General features: G+C 66.2%; 1 protein-coding gene across 1 annotated transcript; it reads left to right on the top strand.

The window, feature by feature from the left end:
- Positions 1–27: 27 nt before the first annotated feature.
- On the top strand, positions 28–15,333 carry LOC138101787 (carnitine O-acetyltransferase-like; the record flags this gene model as incomplete). The annotated part of the gene is made up of 11 exons (XM_068999573.1): positions 28–39; positions 1,577–1,680; positions 3,986–4,039; positions 5,955–6,090; positions 9,312–9,495; positions 11,141–11,319; positions 12,419–12,519; positions 12,614–12,736; positions 12,827–12,937; positions 14,400–14,535; positions 15,271–15,333. Coding segments are annotated over exons 1-11 (1,203 nt in total), but the record flags the coding sequence as incomplete, so codon positions are not given.
- Between the last annotated feature and the right edge of the window lie 225 nt (positions 15,334–15,558).

Consider the following 15,558-nt stretch of genomic DNA (forward strand, 5'->3'; position numbering starts at 1 on the left):
GAATTGGGGAGGGGAGTGGGGGGGGAAATGGGGGAGGGGGCGGGAATTGGGGAGGGGAGGGGGGGGATGGAAATGGGGGAGGGGAGGGGGGGGGAATGGGGGAGGGGGCGGGAATTGGGGGGGGATGGAATTGGGGGGGAGGGGAGCCCGAAATTGGGGGAGGGGGATGGAATTGGGGGGGGATGGAATTGGGGGGAGGGGAGCCCGAAATTGGGGGAGGGGGATGGAATTGGGGGAGGGGGCTGGAATTGGGGAGGGGGCTGGAATTGGGGGAGGGGGATGGAATTGGGGGAGGGGGATGGAAATGGGGGAGGGGGATGGAAATGGGGGAGGGGAGGGGGGAATGGGGGAGGGGGCGGGAATTGGGGAGGGGGGGATGGAATTGGGGAGGGGGGATGGAATTGGGGGAGGGGAGCCCGAAATTGGGGGGAGGGGGATGGAATTGGGGGAGGGGGCTGGAATTGGGGAGGGGGGATGGAAATGGGGGAGGGGAGCCCAAAATTGGGGGAGGGGGATGGAAATGGGGGAGGGGGGGGAATTGGGGGGCGGGGAGCCCGAAATTGGGGGAGGGGGATGGAATTGGGGAGGGGGCTGGAATTGGGGAGGGGGCTGGAATTGGGGGAGGGGGATGGAATTGGGGGAGGGGGATGGAATTGGGGGAGGGGGATGGAAATGGGGGAGGGGGGATGGAAATGGGGGGAGGGGAGCCCGAAATTGGGGAGGGGGCGGGAATTGGGGAGGGGGGGATGGAATTGGGGAGGGGGATGGAAATGGGGGGAGGGGAGGGGGGGAATGGGGGAGGGGGTGGGAATTGGGGAGGGGGGATGGAATTGGGGGGAGGGGAGCCCGAAATTGGGGGGAGGGGGATGGAATTGGGGGAGGGGGGAGCCCGAAATTGGGGGGAGGGGGCTGTAAATGGGGGGGGCGAAATTGGGGGGTCCCGGGGGGGGTTGGGGGGTCCCGGAGGGTTTCGGGTTTTGGGGTCTCACACTGGGGGGTCCCGGGGGATTTTGGGGGTCCCGGGGGGGTTTTGGGGGTCCCGGGGGGTTTTGGGGTCTCACTCTGGGGGTTTTGGGGGTCCCGGGGGGTTTTGGGGTCCCGGGGGGTTTTGGGGTCCCGGGGGATTTTGGGGGTCCGGGGGGTTTTGGGGTCTCACTCTGGGGGTTTTGGGGGTCCCGGGGGGTTTTGGGGTCCCGGGGGATTTTGGGGGTCCGGGGGGTTTTGGGGGTCCCGGGGGATTTTGGGGTCCCGGGGGGTTTTGGGGTCTCACTCTGGGGGTTTTGGGGGGATTTTGGGGGGTCCCGGGGGGTTTTGGGGGGGTTTTGGGGGTCCCGGGGGGGTTTCGGGGGGTCCCGGGGGGTTTTGGGGGGATTTTGGGGGGTCCCGGGGGGTTTTGGGGGGGTTTTGGGGGTCCCGGGGGGTTTTGGGGGGTCCCGGGGGATTTTGGGGGTCCCGGGGGGTTTTAGGGGGGTCCCGGGGGGTTTTGGGGGTCCCGGGGGGATTTTGGGGGTCCCGGGGGGATTTTGGGGGTCCCGGGGGGTTTTGGGGTCTCACTCTGGGGGTTTCGGGGGGTCAGGAGTGGCCGTGGGGCTCCAGCGAGCGGCTGCCGCTGCCCGTCCACACCAGCGCCGGACTGGTGCTGCCCCGGCTGGACTGGGAGGACTGGAGGGGGCAGCTCTGGTGAGGGGGGGGCACTGGGAGGGACTGGGAGGGAACTGGGGGGTACTGGGAGGGGATTGGGGGGAGCTGGGGGGCACTGGGAGGGACTGGGAGGGGATTGGGAGGGAACTGGGAGGGACTGGGGGGTACTGGGAGGGGATTGGGGGGGATTGGGAGGGAACTGGGGGGCACTGGGAGGGGATTGGGGGGCACTGGGAGGGAACTGGGGGGTACTGGGAGGGGATTGGGGGGAGCTGGGGGGCACTGGGAGGGGATTGGGAGGGAACTGGGGGGTACTGGGAGGAGACTGGGAGGGACTGGGAGGGATTGGGGGGCACTGGGAGGGACTGGGAGGGGATTGCGGGGGATTGGGAGGGAACTGGGGGGCACTGGGAGGGGACTGGGAGGGACTGGGAGGGGATTGGGAGTTGCTGGGGGGCACTGGGAGGGACTGGGAGGGAACTGGGATGGACTGGGAGGGCACTGGTGTGTTACTGGTCTGTCACTGGTTTGCCATTGGTGTTCTTGGTCCTTTACTGGTCCCTTACTGGTGTCACTGGTCCCGTACTGGTCTCTTACTGGTCCCTTACTGGTGTCACTGGTCCCGTACTGGTGTTACTGGTGCCTTACTGGTGTCACTGGTCCTGTACTGGTGTCACTGGTCCCGTACTGGTGTTACTGGTCCCGTACTGGTGTTACTGGTGTCCCTGGTCCCTTACTGGTCCCGTACTGGTGTCACTGGTCCCTTACTGGTCCCGTACTGGTGTTACTGGTGTTACTGGTTCCTTACTGGTGTCACTGGTCCCTTACTGGTCCTGTACTGGTCCCTTACTGGTCCCTCACTGGTGTCCCTGGTCCATTACTGGTCCCGTACCGGTCCCGTACTGGTGTTACTGGTGTTACTGGTGTTACTGGTGTTACTGGTGTTACTGGTCCCGTACTGGTGTTACTGGTCCCTTACTGGTCCCTTACTGGTCCCGTACTGGTGTTACTGGTCCCGTACTGGTCCCATACCGGTCCTGTACTGGTGTTACTGGTCCCGTACCGGTCCCGTACTGGTGTTACTGGTCCCTTACTGGTCCCTTACTGGTCCCTTACTGGTCCCATACTGGTGTTACTGGTCCCGTACTGGTCCCATACCGGTCCCGTACTGGTGTTACTGGTCCCTTACTGGTCCCGTACCGGTCCCGTACTGGTGTTACTGGTGTTACTGGTCCCGTACTGGTGTTACTGGTTCCTTACTGGTGTCCCTGGTCCCGTACTGGTGTTACTGGTCCCATACTGGTGTTACTGGTGTACTGGTCCCATACTGGTGTTACTGGTGTCCCTGGTCCCTTACTGGTCCCGTACTGGTGTCACTGGTCCCTTACTGGTCCCGTACTGGTGTTACTGGTGTTACTGGTGTTACTGGTTCCTTACTGGTGTCACTGGTCCCTTACTGGTCCTGTACTGGTCCCTTACTGGTCCCTCACTGGTGTCCCTGGTCCCTTACTGGTCCCGTACTGGTCCCGTACTGGTCCTGTACTGGTCCCTTACTGGTCCCTCACTGGTGTCCCTGGTCCATTACTGGTCTCGTACTGGTCCCGTACTGGTGTTACTGGTGTTACTGGTCCCGTACTGGTCCCGTACTGGTGTTATTGGTGTCACTGGTGTCCCTGGTCCCTTACTGGTCCCGTACCGGTCCCGTACTGGTGTTACTGGTGTTACTGGTGTTACTGGTCCCGTACTGGTGTTATTGGTGTCCCTGGTCCCTTACTGGTCCCATACTGGTCCCGTACTGGTGTTACTGGTCCCGTACTGGTGTTACTGGTCCCTTACTGGTCCCGTACTGGTCCCGTACTGGTGTTACTGGTGTCCCTGGTCCCGTACTGGTGTTACTGGTGTTACTGGTCCCGTACTGGTCCCGTACTGGTCCCGTACTGGTGTTACTGGTGTCCCTGGTCCCGTACTGGTCCTGTACTGGTCCCGTACTGGTGTTACTGGTGTCCCTGGTCCCGTACTGGTCCTGTACCGGTCCCGTACTGGTGTTACTGGTCCCGTACTGGTGTTACTGGTGTTACTGGTGTTACTGGTCCCATACTGGTGTTACTGGTGTTACTGGTCCCGTACTGGTGTTACTGGTCCCTTACTGGTCCCATACTGGTGTTACTGGTGTTACTGGTCCCGTACTGGTGTTACTGGTCCCGTACTGGTCCCGTACTGGTGTTACTGGTGTCACTGGTGTCACTGGTCCCATACTGGTGTTACTGGTGTCACTGGTCCCGTACTGGTCCCGTACTGGTGTTACTGGTCCCTTACTGGTCCCATACTGGTGTTACTGGTGCAGGTTCGCCGCCCGCCTGCTCTCGGGGGTCCTGGACTATCGGGAGCAGCTGCTCAGGTGCCAACGGGGGGGGGAGGGGGGGTTGGGGTTTTGGGGGGTTTTGGGGTTTTTTTGGGGTTTTTTGGGTTTTTTGGGATTTTTTGGGTTTTTTTGGGGGTTTTTTTGGGGTTTTTTTTGGTTTTTTTGTTTTTTTTTGGGGGTTTTTGGGGGTTTTTTGGTTTTTTTTTGTTTTTTGGGGTGTTTTGTTTGGGTTTTTTTGGTTTTTTTTGGGGTTTTTTGGGGGGTTTTGGGGTGAGGTTTTTTGTTTTGTTTTTTTTTTTGGGTTTTTTTGGGTTTTTTGGGGGTGTCCTGGGTGGGTTTTTTTTGTTTGTTTTTGTTTTGTTTTTGGTTTTTTGTTTTGTTTTTTTTTTGGTTTTTTGTTTTGTTTTGTTTTGGGTTTTTTTGGGTTTTTTTTGTTTTTTTGGGGGGGGTTTTGGTTTTTTAATTTTTTTTGGGTTTTTTGGTTTTTTTTTTGTTTGTTTGTTTATTTTTTGTTTTCTTTTGGTTTTTTGGGGTTTTTTTTTTTTGGGGTGTCCTGGGGGTTTTTTTTGGATTTTTTTGTTTGTTTGTTTTTTTGGGGGGTGTTGGGGTTTTTTTGGGTTTTTTTGGTTTTTTTGGGGGGTTTTGGGGTTTTTTTGTTATTTTTGGGGGGTTTTTTTTTGTTTTTTTTTGTTTTGTTTTTTGGGGGGGGGATTCTGGTTTTTTGGGCTTTTTTGGGGTTTGGGGGTTTTTTTGGGATTTTTGGGGTTATTTTGGGGTGTCCTGGGGGTTTTTTTTGGGTGTCCCCGATCGGGTTTTTTGGGGTTTTTTTGGGTGTCCCCGATTGGGTTTTTGGTTTTTTTTTGGGGTGTCCCAGATCGGCTTTTTGGGTTTTTTTTGGGGTGTCTCAGATCGGGTTTTTTGGGGTTTTTTTGGGTGTCCTGGGGGGGGGGGTGTTTTGGGATTTTTGGGGTTTTTTGGGGTGTCCTGGGTGGGTTTTTTGGGGTGTCCTGGGGATTTTTTTTGGGTGTCCCAGATCGGTTTTTTGGGTTTTTTTTGGGTGTCCCAGATCGGTTTTTTTTGGGTTTTTTTTTTGGGTGTCCTCGATCGGTTTTTTGGGGTTTTTTTGGGGTGTCCTGGGGGGTTTTTTTTGGGATTTTTGGGGTTTTTTTGAGGTGTCCCAGATCGGTTTTTTGGGGTGTTCTGGGGGGTTTTTTTGGGTGTCCCAGATCGGGTTTTTTTGGGGTTTTTTTTTGGGTGTCCCAGATCGGTTTTTTGGGGTTTTTTTTGGGTGTCCTGGGGTTTTTTTTTTTTGGGATTTTTGGGGTTTTATTGGGGTGTCCTGGGTGGGTTTTTTGGGGTGTCTCAGATCAGTTTTTTTGGGGTTTTTTTGGGTGTCCTGGGGGGGGGGGGGGGTTGGGATTTTTGGGGTTTTCTTGGGGTGTCCTGGGTGGGTTTTTTGGGGTGTCCTGGGGGTTTTTTTTGGGTGTCCCAGATTGGGTTTTTTGGGTTTTTTTTGGGTGTCCCAGATCGGCTTTTTTGGGGTTTTTTTGGGTGTCCTGGGGGGGTTTTTTGGGGGATTTTTGGGGTTTTTTTGGGGTGTCCTGGGGGGAGTTCTTTTGGGATTTTTGGGGTTATTTTGGGGTGTCCTGGGGGTTTTTTTTGGGTGTCCCAGATCGGCTTTTTTGGGGTTTTTTTTGGGTGTCCTGGGGGGGGGGTTTTTTGGGATTTTTGGGGTTTTTTTGGGGTGTCCTGGGGGGAGTTTTTTTGGGGTTTTTTTGGGGTTATTTTGGGGTGTCCTGGGGGTTTTTTTTGGGTGTCCCCGATCGGGGTTTTTTTTTGGGGTGTCCTCGATGCTTTCTTTGGGATTTTTTTTTTGGGGGGGGGGGGAGGTGTTTCATCCCCGGGGCGTTTTTTTGGGGTGACCCTGACCCTGTGCCCCCCCCCCGGACAGGCGGGACCCCCCCGAGCCGTGGGTGCAGGCGGTTTTTGGGGGGTGCCGGGTGCCGGGACCCCGGCGGGACGAGGTCCTGAGGGTCCCCCCGGGGGCGCAGCCCCCCCCCTTCGTCACCGTCAGCGTCAACGGGCAGGTGCGGGGGGAGGGGCTGGGGGGGGTCCTGGGGGGGTTCAGGGTCCTGGGTGGGGTTTGGGGGGGTCCTGGGGGGTGCTGGGGCGTTTGGGGGGGATCCTGGGGGGTGCTGGGGGGGTCTGGGGGGTGCTGGGGGGTCCTGGGGGGGTTCGGGGGGGGTTAGGGGGGGTCCTGGGGGGGATTCTGGGGGTCCTGGGGGGGTCCTGGGGGGGTTCAGGGTCCTGGGTGGGGTTTGGGGGGGTCCTGGGGGGGTCCTGGGGGCATTTGGGGGGGGTTCTGGGGGTCCTGGGGGCATTTGGGGGGGGTTCTGGGGGGTCCTGGGGTGTTCGGGGGGGCCTGGGTCGGTCCTGGGAGGGTCCTGGGAGGGTCCTGGGGGGGTCTGGGGGGTCCTGGGGGAGTCCTGGGGGGGCCTGGGGGGCCTGGGGGGTGCTGGGGGGGTTCAGGGGGGATTCTGGGGGTCCTGGGGGGGTTCTGGGGGGGTCCTGGGGGGGTTTTGGGGGTGTTAGGGGGGTCCTGGGGGGGTCTGGGGGGGTCTTGGGGGCGTTTGGGGGGGGTTCGAGGGGGCCTGGGTTGGTCCTGGGGGGGTTCAGGGGGGATTCTGGGGGGGTTTGGGGGGGATTCTGGGGGTCCTGGGGGGGTTTGGGGGGGATTCTGAGGGTCCGGGGGGGATTCTGAGGGTCCGGGGGGGTTCTGGGGGGGTTCTGGGGGGGTTCAGGGGGGATTCTGGGGGGTCCTGGGAGGGGTCTGGGGGGTCCTGGGGGGGTTCTGGGGGGAATTCTGGGGGCGTTTGGGGGGGCTCCTGGGGGTTCTGGGGGTCCTGGGGGGGTCTGGGGGGGATCCTGGGGGGGTTCTAGGGGGGTCCTGGGGGGGTTTTGGGGGTGTTCGGGGGGTCCTGGGGGGGATTCTGAGGGTCCGGGGGGGTTCTGGGGGGGTCCTGGGGGGGTTCAGAGGGGATTCTGGGGGTCCTGGGGGGTCCTGGGGGGTGCTGGGGGGATTCTGGGGGGGGCTGGGGGGGTTCAGGGGGGATTCTGGGGGTCCTGGGGGGGTCCTGGGGGGTGCTGGGGGGGTTTTGGGGGTGTTAGAGGGGTCCTGGGGGGTCTGAGGGGGTCCTGGGGGCGTTTGGGGGGGGTTCTGGGGGGTCCTGGGTTGGTCCTGGGGGGGTTCAGGGGGGATTCTGGGGGGGTTTGGGGGGGATTCTGGGGGTCCTGGGGGGGTTTTGGGGGTGTTCGGGGGGTCCTGGGGGGATTCTGAGGGTCCGGGGGGGTTCTGGGGGGGTCCTGGGGGGGTTCAGAGGGGATTCTGGGGGTCCTGGGGGAGTCCTGGGGGGTGCTGGGGGGATTCTGGGGGTCCTGGGGGGGTTCTGGGGGGTCCTGGGGGGTTTTGGGGGTGTTCGGGGGGTCCTGGGGGCGTTTGGGGGGGGTTCGGGGGGGCCTGGGTTGGTCCTGGGGGGGTCCGGGGGGTGCTGGGGGCGTTTGGGGGGGATCCTGGGGGGTGCTGAGGGGGTCTGGGGGGTGCTGGGGGGGTGCTGGGGGGTCCTGGGGGGGTTCTGGGGGGGTCTAGGGGGGTTTTGGGGGTGTTAGGGGGGTCCTGGGGGGTCTGGGGGGGTCCTGGGGGCGTTTGGGGGGGGTTCGGGGGGGCCTGGGTTGGTCCTGGGGGGGTTCAGGGGGGATTCTGGGGGGGTTTGGGGGGAATTCTGGGGGTCCTGGGGGGTTTTGGGGGTGTTCGGGGGGTCCTGGGGGGATTCTGAGGGTCCGGGGGGGTTCTGGGGGGGTCCTGGGGGTGTTCAGAGGGGATTCTGGGGGTCCTGGGGGGGTTCCTGGGGGGTGCTGGGGGGATTCTGGGGGTTGCTGGGGGGGTTTTGGGGGTGTTAGGGGGGTCCTGGGGGGGTCCTGGGTGAGTCCAGGGGGTCCTGGGGGGTCCTGGGAGGGGTCTGGGGGGGTCTGGGGGGTCTTGGGGGCGTTTGGGGGGGATCCTTGGGGGGCCTGGGGGGTGCTGGGGGGGTTCAGGGGGGATTCTGGGGGTCCTGGGGGCATTTGGGGGGAATTATGAGGGTCCTGGGGGGGTCTGGGGGGGTTCAGGGGGTCCTGGGGGGGGGTTTTGGGGGGGTCCTGGGGGTTTTGGGGGTCCAGGGGGGTTCGAGGGGTCCTGGGAGGGTCCTGGGGGGGTCCTGGGGGCGTTTGGGGGGGATCCTGGGGGTTCTGGGGGTCCTGGGGGGGTCCTGGGGGCGTTTGGGGGGGATCCTGGGGGTTCTGGGGGTCCTGGGGGGGTCCTGGGGGGGTCTGGGGGGTGCTGGGGGGGTTCAGGGTCCTGGGTGGGGTTTGGGGGGAATTCTGGGGGTCCTGGGTGAGTCCAGGGGATCCTGGGGGGTTCTGGGGGGGATTCTGGGGGTCCGGGGGGGGTCCTGGGTGGGTCCTGGGGGGGATTCTGGGGGGTCCTGGGTGAGTCCAGGGGATCCTGGGGGGTTCTGGGGGGGATTCTGGGGGTCCGGGGGGGGTCCTGGGGGGGTCCTGGTGGGGTCCTGGGGGTCCTGGGGGCGTTTGGGGGGAATTCTGGGGGTTTTGGGGGTCCTGGGAGGGTCCTGGGGGGGTCTGAGGGGTGCTGGGGGGGTCCTGGGGGCGTTAGGGGGGGGTTCGGGGGGCCCTGGGTTGGTCCTGGGGGGGTTCAGGGGGGATTCTGGGGGGTGCTGGGGGGGTTTGGGGGGTGTTTGGGGGGGTCCTGGGGGGATTCTGGGGGAATGTTGGGGGTCCTGGGAGGGTCGGGGGGGGTCTAGGGGGGTTCAGGGGGGATTCTGGGGGTCCTGGGGGGGTTCTGGGGGGGTCTGGGGGGTGCTGGGGGGGTCCTGGGGGCATTTGGGGGGGATTCTGGGGGGTCCCGGGGGGTCCTGGGAGGGTCCCGGGGGAATTTGGGGGGACCCCGGGGGGGTTCTTGGGGTGCCCTGGATTAATCTGGGTGGGGGAGGGGTGGTCTCGGGTTTCTTTGGGGGAGGGGGCGTTTCAACCCCAATTCCGGGGGGGGGGGGGGGGAGGGGTTTCACCCCCCAAATTTGGGGGCGGTTCGAGGTTATTTTGGGGTGGGGGTCCCTGCGTTCATTTCCGGGGGGTTTCGAGCCCAATTTGGGGGGGGGGGGGGGGGGGCGGATCTGGGTTATTTTTTTTGGGGGGGGGAGGGGGGGGTCTCATCCCCAATTTTTCTCTCTCTCTCCCCCCTCCCCCCAAATTCCAGTTCTTCCTGATGGGGGTCGCCGCCCCCTCGGGCCGCCCCCTGCCCCCCCCCGCCCTGCTGGCGGCCCTGGGGGGGCTCCGGGCGCGCGCGGGGGGGGGAGGGGCCCGCGCCCACCCCCCCGTGGGGCTCCTGACGGGGCAGCACCGGCAGGACTGGGGGAGGGTCCACGGACACATGATGAGGGGTGAGGGGGGGTCTCGGGGGGCGGAGTTGGGGGGGTCTGGGGGGGATTTGGGGGGATTTGGGGGGGATTTGGGGGGGGCTGGAGGGATTTGGGGGGATTTGGGGGGGATTTGGGGGGGGCTGGGGGATTTGGGGGGGTTTGGGGCAGATTTGGGGGGGGCTGGAGGGATTTAGAGGGGTCTGGGGGGGCTGGGGAGGGGATTTGGGGGGGCCTGGGGGGGATTTGGGGGGGTCTGGGGGGATTTGGGGGGATTTGGGGGGGATTTGGGGGGATTTGGGGGGGATTTAGAGGGGTCTGGGGGGGATTTGGGGGGGTTTGGGGCAGATTTGGGGGGATTTGGGGGGGATTTGGGGGGGGCTGGGGGGATTTGGGGGGATTTGGGGGGGATTTGGGGGGGGCTGGAGGGATTTAGAGGGGTCTGAGGGGGATTTGGGGGGGTCTGGGGGGATTTGAGGGGGATTTGGGGGGGATTTGGGGGGATTTGGGAGGGATTTGGGGTGGTCTGGAGGGATTTAGAGGGGTCTGGGGGGGATTTGGGGGGGTCTGGGGGGATTTGGGGGGATTTGGGGGGGATTTGGGGGGGGCTGGAGGGATTTAGAGGGGTCTGGGGGGGATTTGGGGGGGTCTGGGGGGATTTGAGGGGGATTTGGGGGGGATTTGGGGGGGTTTGGGGGGGATTTGGGGTGGTCTGGGGGGATTTAGAGGGGCCTGGGGGAGATTTGGGGGGGTCTGGTAGGGATTTTGGGGGGTCCGGGGGGGATTTGGGGGGAGCTGGTGGGGATTTGGGGGATCTGGGGGAGGTTCGGGGGGATTGGGGGGATTTGGGGGGTCTGGGGGTGGTTCAGGGGGTCTGGGGTGGTTTTGGGGGGGATTTGGGGGGGTCTGGGGGGATCTGGGGGGGATTTGAGGGGGTCTGGGGGGATCTGGGGGGGATTTGGGGGGGTCTAGGGGTGGTTTGGGGGGTCTGGGGGAGATTTTGGGGGCTCTGGGGGGGATTTGGGGGGGATTTGGGGGGGTCTGGGGGTATTTGGGGGGAGCTGGGGGGGATTTTGGGGTGTCTGGTGTGGTTTGGGGGGCCGGGGGGGATTTGTGGGGGGATTTGGGCGTGGCCTCACCTGGGCGGGGCAGTGGGCGTGGCCACACCTGAATAATGCAGTGGGCGTGGCCACACCTGGGTGAGTCAGTGGGCGTGGCCTCACCTGGGTGGGGCAGTGGGCGTGGCCACACCTGGGGGTGCAATGGGCGTGGCCTCATCTGGGTGGGGCGGTGGGCGTGGCCACACCTGTGTGAGTCAGTGGGCGTGGCCACACCTGGGGGTGCAATGGGCGTGGCCACACCTGGGCGCACAGTGGGCGTGGCCACACCTGGGCGGGGCGGTGGGCGTGGCCTCACCTGTGTGAGTCAGTGGGTGTGGCCACACCTGGGCGGGGCGGTGGGTGTGGCCTCACCTGTGTGAGTCAGTGGGTGTGGCCACACCTGGGGGTGCAATGGGCGTGGCCACACCTGGGCGCACAGTGGGCGTGGCCACACCTGGGCGGGGCGGTGGGCGTGGCCTCACCTGTGTGAGTCAGTGGGCGTGGCCACACCTGGGCGGCCGTAGGGCGTGTCCCCCCAAGCCCCGCCCCCTGCCCCGCCCCCCCCCCAGACCGGCTGAGCCGCGCCTCCCTGGGCCGGATCCAGAGGAGCCTCCTGGTGCTGAGCCTGGACTCACCTGTGCTGGCCCCGCCCGGCGGGCGCGGCCCCGAGGGCGTGGCCGCCCAGGTGCTGCACGGGGGCGGGGCCGGCGCCAACAGCGCCAACCGCTGGTGGGACAAAACGCTGCAGGTGGGCGGGGCCTCGGAGGGGGCGGGGCTTCCATGGGGCGGGGTCACACCTGGGGTGGGGTCACACCTGGGGGCGGGGCCTCGGAAGGGGCGGGGCTTCCATGGGGCGGGGTCAGAGCTGGGGGGGTGGGGTCACACCTGGGGGTGGGGTCACACCTGGGGAGGTGGGGTCACACCTGGGGGCGGGGTCACACCTGGGGGCGGGGTCACACCTGGGGGAGGGGTCACACCTGGGGGCGGGGTCACACTTGGGGGGGTGGGGTCAGACCTGGGGGCGGGGTCACACCTGGGGGGGTGGGGTCACACCTGGGGGTGGGGCTTCGATGGGGGTGGGGTCACACCTGGGGGTGGGGTCACACCTGGGGGCGGGGCCTCGGAGGGGGGCGGGGCTTCCATGGGGCGGGGTCACACCTGGGGGAGGGGTCAGACCTGGGGGTGGGGCTTCAATGGGGGTGGGGTCACACCTGGGGGCGGGGTCACACCTGGAGGTGGGGCCTCGGAGGGGCGGGGCTTCCATGGGGTGGGGTCACACCTGGGGGTGGGGCTTCAATGGGGTGGGGGTCACACCTGGGGGTGTGGTTACACCTGTGGGCGTGGCCTCACCTGGGGTGTGTGGCCACACCTGGGGGGTGGGTTCAGGCCTGGGGGGCGTGGCCTCACCTGGGGGCGTGGCCTCACCTGTGGGGCGTGGTTACAGCTGTGGGCGTGGTTGCACCTGGGGGCGTGGCCAGGTGGGCACCGCCCAGGTGAGCCCTGCCCAGGTGAGCCCTGCCCAGGTGAGCGGTGCCCAGGTGAGCCCCGCCCAGGTGAGCCCTGCCCAGGTGAGCCCCGCCCAGGTGAGCCCCGCCCAGGTGGGCACTGCCCAGGAGAGCGGTGCCCAGGTGAGCCCCGCCCAGGTGGGCACTGCCCAGGTGAGCCACACCCAGGTGAGCCATGCCCAGGTGAGCCCCGCCCTGGCGCGCTGTGCCCAGGTGAGCCCCACCCTGGCGCGCCATGCCCAGGTGAGCCCCAGGTGAGCCACACCCAGGTGAGCCACACCCAGGTGAGCCCCGCCCAGGTGAGCCCCGCCCAGGTGATCTCACCTGCCGTGCCCCCCCCAGCTGGTGGTCGGCCAGGATGGCACCTGCGGGGCTCTCTACGACCCGGCCGTCACCGACGGCGCCGTGGTGGCCGAGCTGCTCGACCACGCCCTGGAGCACAGGTAAGGGGGGGGGGGGGAGGGGAGGGGTGGCGGGGTGGGCGCGGCCCAGGTGAGCTCACCTGCGCTCGGGTGCGTCCCCTCCCCCGCCCCGCAGCCGCCGCCTCGGCCCCGCCCCCCCGGCCGCTGCCCCGCCCCTCCCCCCGCCCCAGCGGCTGCGCTTCAGCCTCGGCCCCGAGGTCGCACCTGAGCTGGAGAGAGCCAAGCGCCACCTGGACAGGTGAGGGGGGAGGGGGGGGGGGTGGGGGAGGGGCCGGGGGTGGGGGAGGGGCCGCCGTGACGCCCTCTGCCCCTCCCCCACCCCCCCCAGCCTGGCGGCCGACGTGGACGTTCACTGCCTGGAGCACGAGGGCTTCGGCGCGGCCGCGGGGCTGCGGCCCGAGGCGCTGGTCCAGGTGGCCCTGCAGGTGGCCTTCTACAGGTGAGGGGGGGGGGAGGGGAGCTGGGGGGCATCTGGGGCATCTGGGGCACACCCAGGGCTCACCTGGGCACACCCGGGGCTCACCTGGGCACACCTGGACACACCTGGGTACACCTGGACACACCGGGGGGGCACCTGGGGCACACCTGGGGGCATCTGGGGCACACCCAGGGCTCACCTGGGCACACCCAGGATACACCTGGGCACACCCGGGGCTCACCTGGGCACACCTGGACACGCCGGGGGGCACCTGGGACACACCTGGGGGCATCTGGGGCACACCCAGGGCTCACCTGGGCACACCCAGGATGCACCTGGGGGCATCTGGGGCACACCTGGGCACACCTGGGCACACCTGGGTACACCTGGGGGCATCTGGGGCACACCTGGGCACACCTGGGTACACCTGGGGGCATCTGGGGCACACCTGGGCACACCTGGGGCACACCGGGGGGCACCTGGGGCAGACCTGGGCACACCTGGGGCACACCCAGGGCTCACCTGGGCACACCTGGGGCAGACCTGGGCAGACCTGGGGCACACCCAGGGCTCACCTGGGCACACCTGGGGCAGACCTGGGCAGACCTGGGCACACCTGGGGCACACCTGGGGCACACCGGGGGGCACCTGGGGCAGACCTGGGCAGACCTGGGGCACACCCAGGGCTCACCTGGGCAGACCTGGGCAGACCTGGGCAGACCTGGGCACACCTGGGGCACACCTAGGGGCACCTGAGATCAAGAGGTGCGCCCAGGTGGGACCCAGGTGAGCCCGGGTGCGCCAAGGTGGGACCCAGGTCTGCCCAGGTGTGCCCAGGGATGGGGGATGCACCTGAGCCTAGGTGCCCCCAAGTGTGCCCTGGTGGCCCAGGTGTGCCCAGGTGTGCCCCAGGTGCCCCCAGGTGTGCCCAGGTGTGCCCCAGTTGCACCCAGGTGTGCCCAGGTGAGCCCTGGGTGTGCCCAGGTGTGCCCCAGGTGTGCCCACGTGAGACCCAGGTGTGCCCAGGTGGGACCCAGGTGGGACCCAGGTGAGCCCAGGTGTGCCCAGGTGTGCCCAGGTGCCCCCAGCTGTGCCCAGGTGAGCCCTGGGTGCGCCCAGGTGTGCCCCAGTTGCACCCAGGTGTGCCCAGGTGAGCCCTGGGTGTGCCCAGGTATATCCTGGATGTGGCCAGGTGTGCCCCAGGTGTGCCCAGGTGGGCCCTTGGTGTGCCCAGGTATATCCTGGGTGTATCCTGGGTGTGCCCTGGTGTGCCCAGGTGCGCCCAGGTGTGCCCAGGTGTATCCTGGGTGTGCCCAGGTGTGCCCAGGTGCACCCAGGTGTGCCCAGGTGTATCCTGGGTGTGGCCCAGGTGTGCCCCAGATGCCCCCAGGTGTGCCCCAGGTGTGCCCCAGGTGCGCCCCAGGCGTGCCCGGGCATGGGGGACGCCCCTGAGCCCAGGTGAGCTCACCTGTGCCCCCCGCAGGGCCCACGGCTCCCTCTGTGCCACCTGCGAGCCGCTGTCGCTGCGCCGGGTCCTACCTGGCTGCACCGACCTGCTGCGCCCACCTGGGCCGCCCTGCCTGGCACTGGCCCGCGCCCTCGACGACCCCGACGCGCAGGTGAGGGCGGGGTGGGGGGGCGGGCGGGGCCCAGGTGTGCCCAGGTGCCCCCAGGTGCCCCCAGGTGTCCCCCAGATCCCCCAGGTGCCCCCAGATGCCCCCAGGTGCGCCCAGGTGCCCCCAGGTGTGCCCAGGTGTGCCCCCAGGTGTGCCCAGATGCGCCCCAGGTGTGCCCCAGATACCCCAGATGCCCTCAGGAGCCCCCAGGTGCCCCCAGGTGGGACCCAGATACCCCCAGATGTGCCCCAGGTGTGCCCCAGGTGTGACCCAGGTGCCCGCAGGTGCCCCCAGGTGTGCCCAGGTGTGCCCCAGGTGCCCCCAGGTGTGCCCCAGGTGCCCGCAGATGCCCCCAGGTGTGACCCAGGGCTGCCTAGGTGTGCCAATGTGGGACCCAAGTGCCCCCAGGTGCCCCCAGGTGTGACCCAGGTGCCCCCAGATACCCCCAGATGCCCTCAGGTGCCCCCAGGTGTGCCCCAGGTGCCCCCAGGTACCCCCAGGTGCCCCCAGGTGTGCCCCAGATGCCCCCAGGTGTGCCCAGGTGCCCCCAGATACCCCCAGCTGCCCCCAGCTGTGACCCCAGGTACCCCCAGATACCCCCAGATGCCCCCAGGTGCCCCCAGGTACCTCCAGGTGTGTCCCAGATGCCCCCAGGTGCCCCCAGATGCCCAGGTGTGTGCCCAGGTGTGCCCCAGGTGTGCCCAGGTGTGCCCAGGTGTGACCCAGGTGTGCCCCCAGCCCGAGCTGCTGCTGGCGCTGCTGCGCGAGGCCGTGGAGGCGCAGGACAGCCGGACGGAGGAGGTGAGGGGGAGGGGCCAGGTGGGGGGGGGAGCGGGGCGGGGGCGTGCCCAGGGGTGTGCCCAGCTGTGCCCAGGTGTGTGCCCAGGTGTGCCCAGGGGTGGCTCTGGGGGTGTGTGTGTGGCTCTGGGTGTGCCCAGGTGTGCCCAGGTGTGCCCAGGAGTGTGCCCAGGTGTGTGCCCAGGTGTGTAGGTGTGGCTCTGGGTGTGCCCAGGAGTGTGCCCAGGT

This window comes from Aphelocoma coerulescens, unplaced genomic scaffold (genome assembly GCF_041296385.1).
Source record: "Aphelocoma coerulescens isolate FSJ_1873_10779 unplaced genomic scaffold, UR_Acoe_1.0 HiC_scaffold_468, whole genome shotgun sequence".
NCBI classification, from domain to species: Eukaryota; Metazoa; Chordata; class Aves; order Passeriformes; family Corvidae; genus Aphelocoma; species Aphelocoma coerulescens.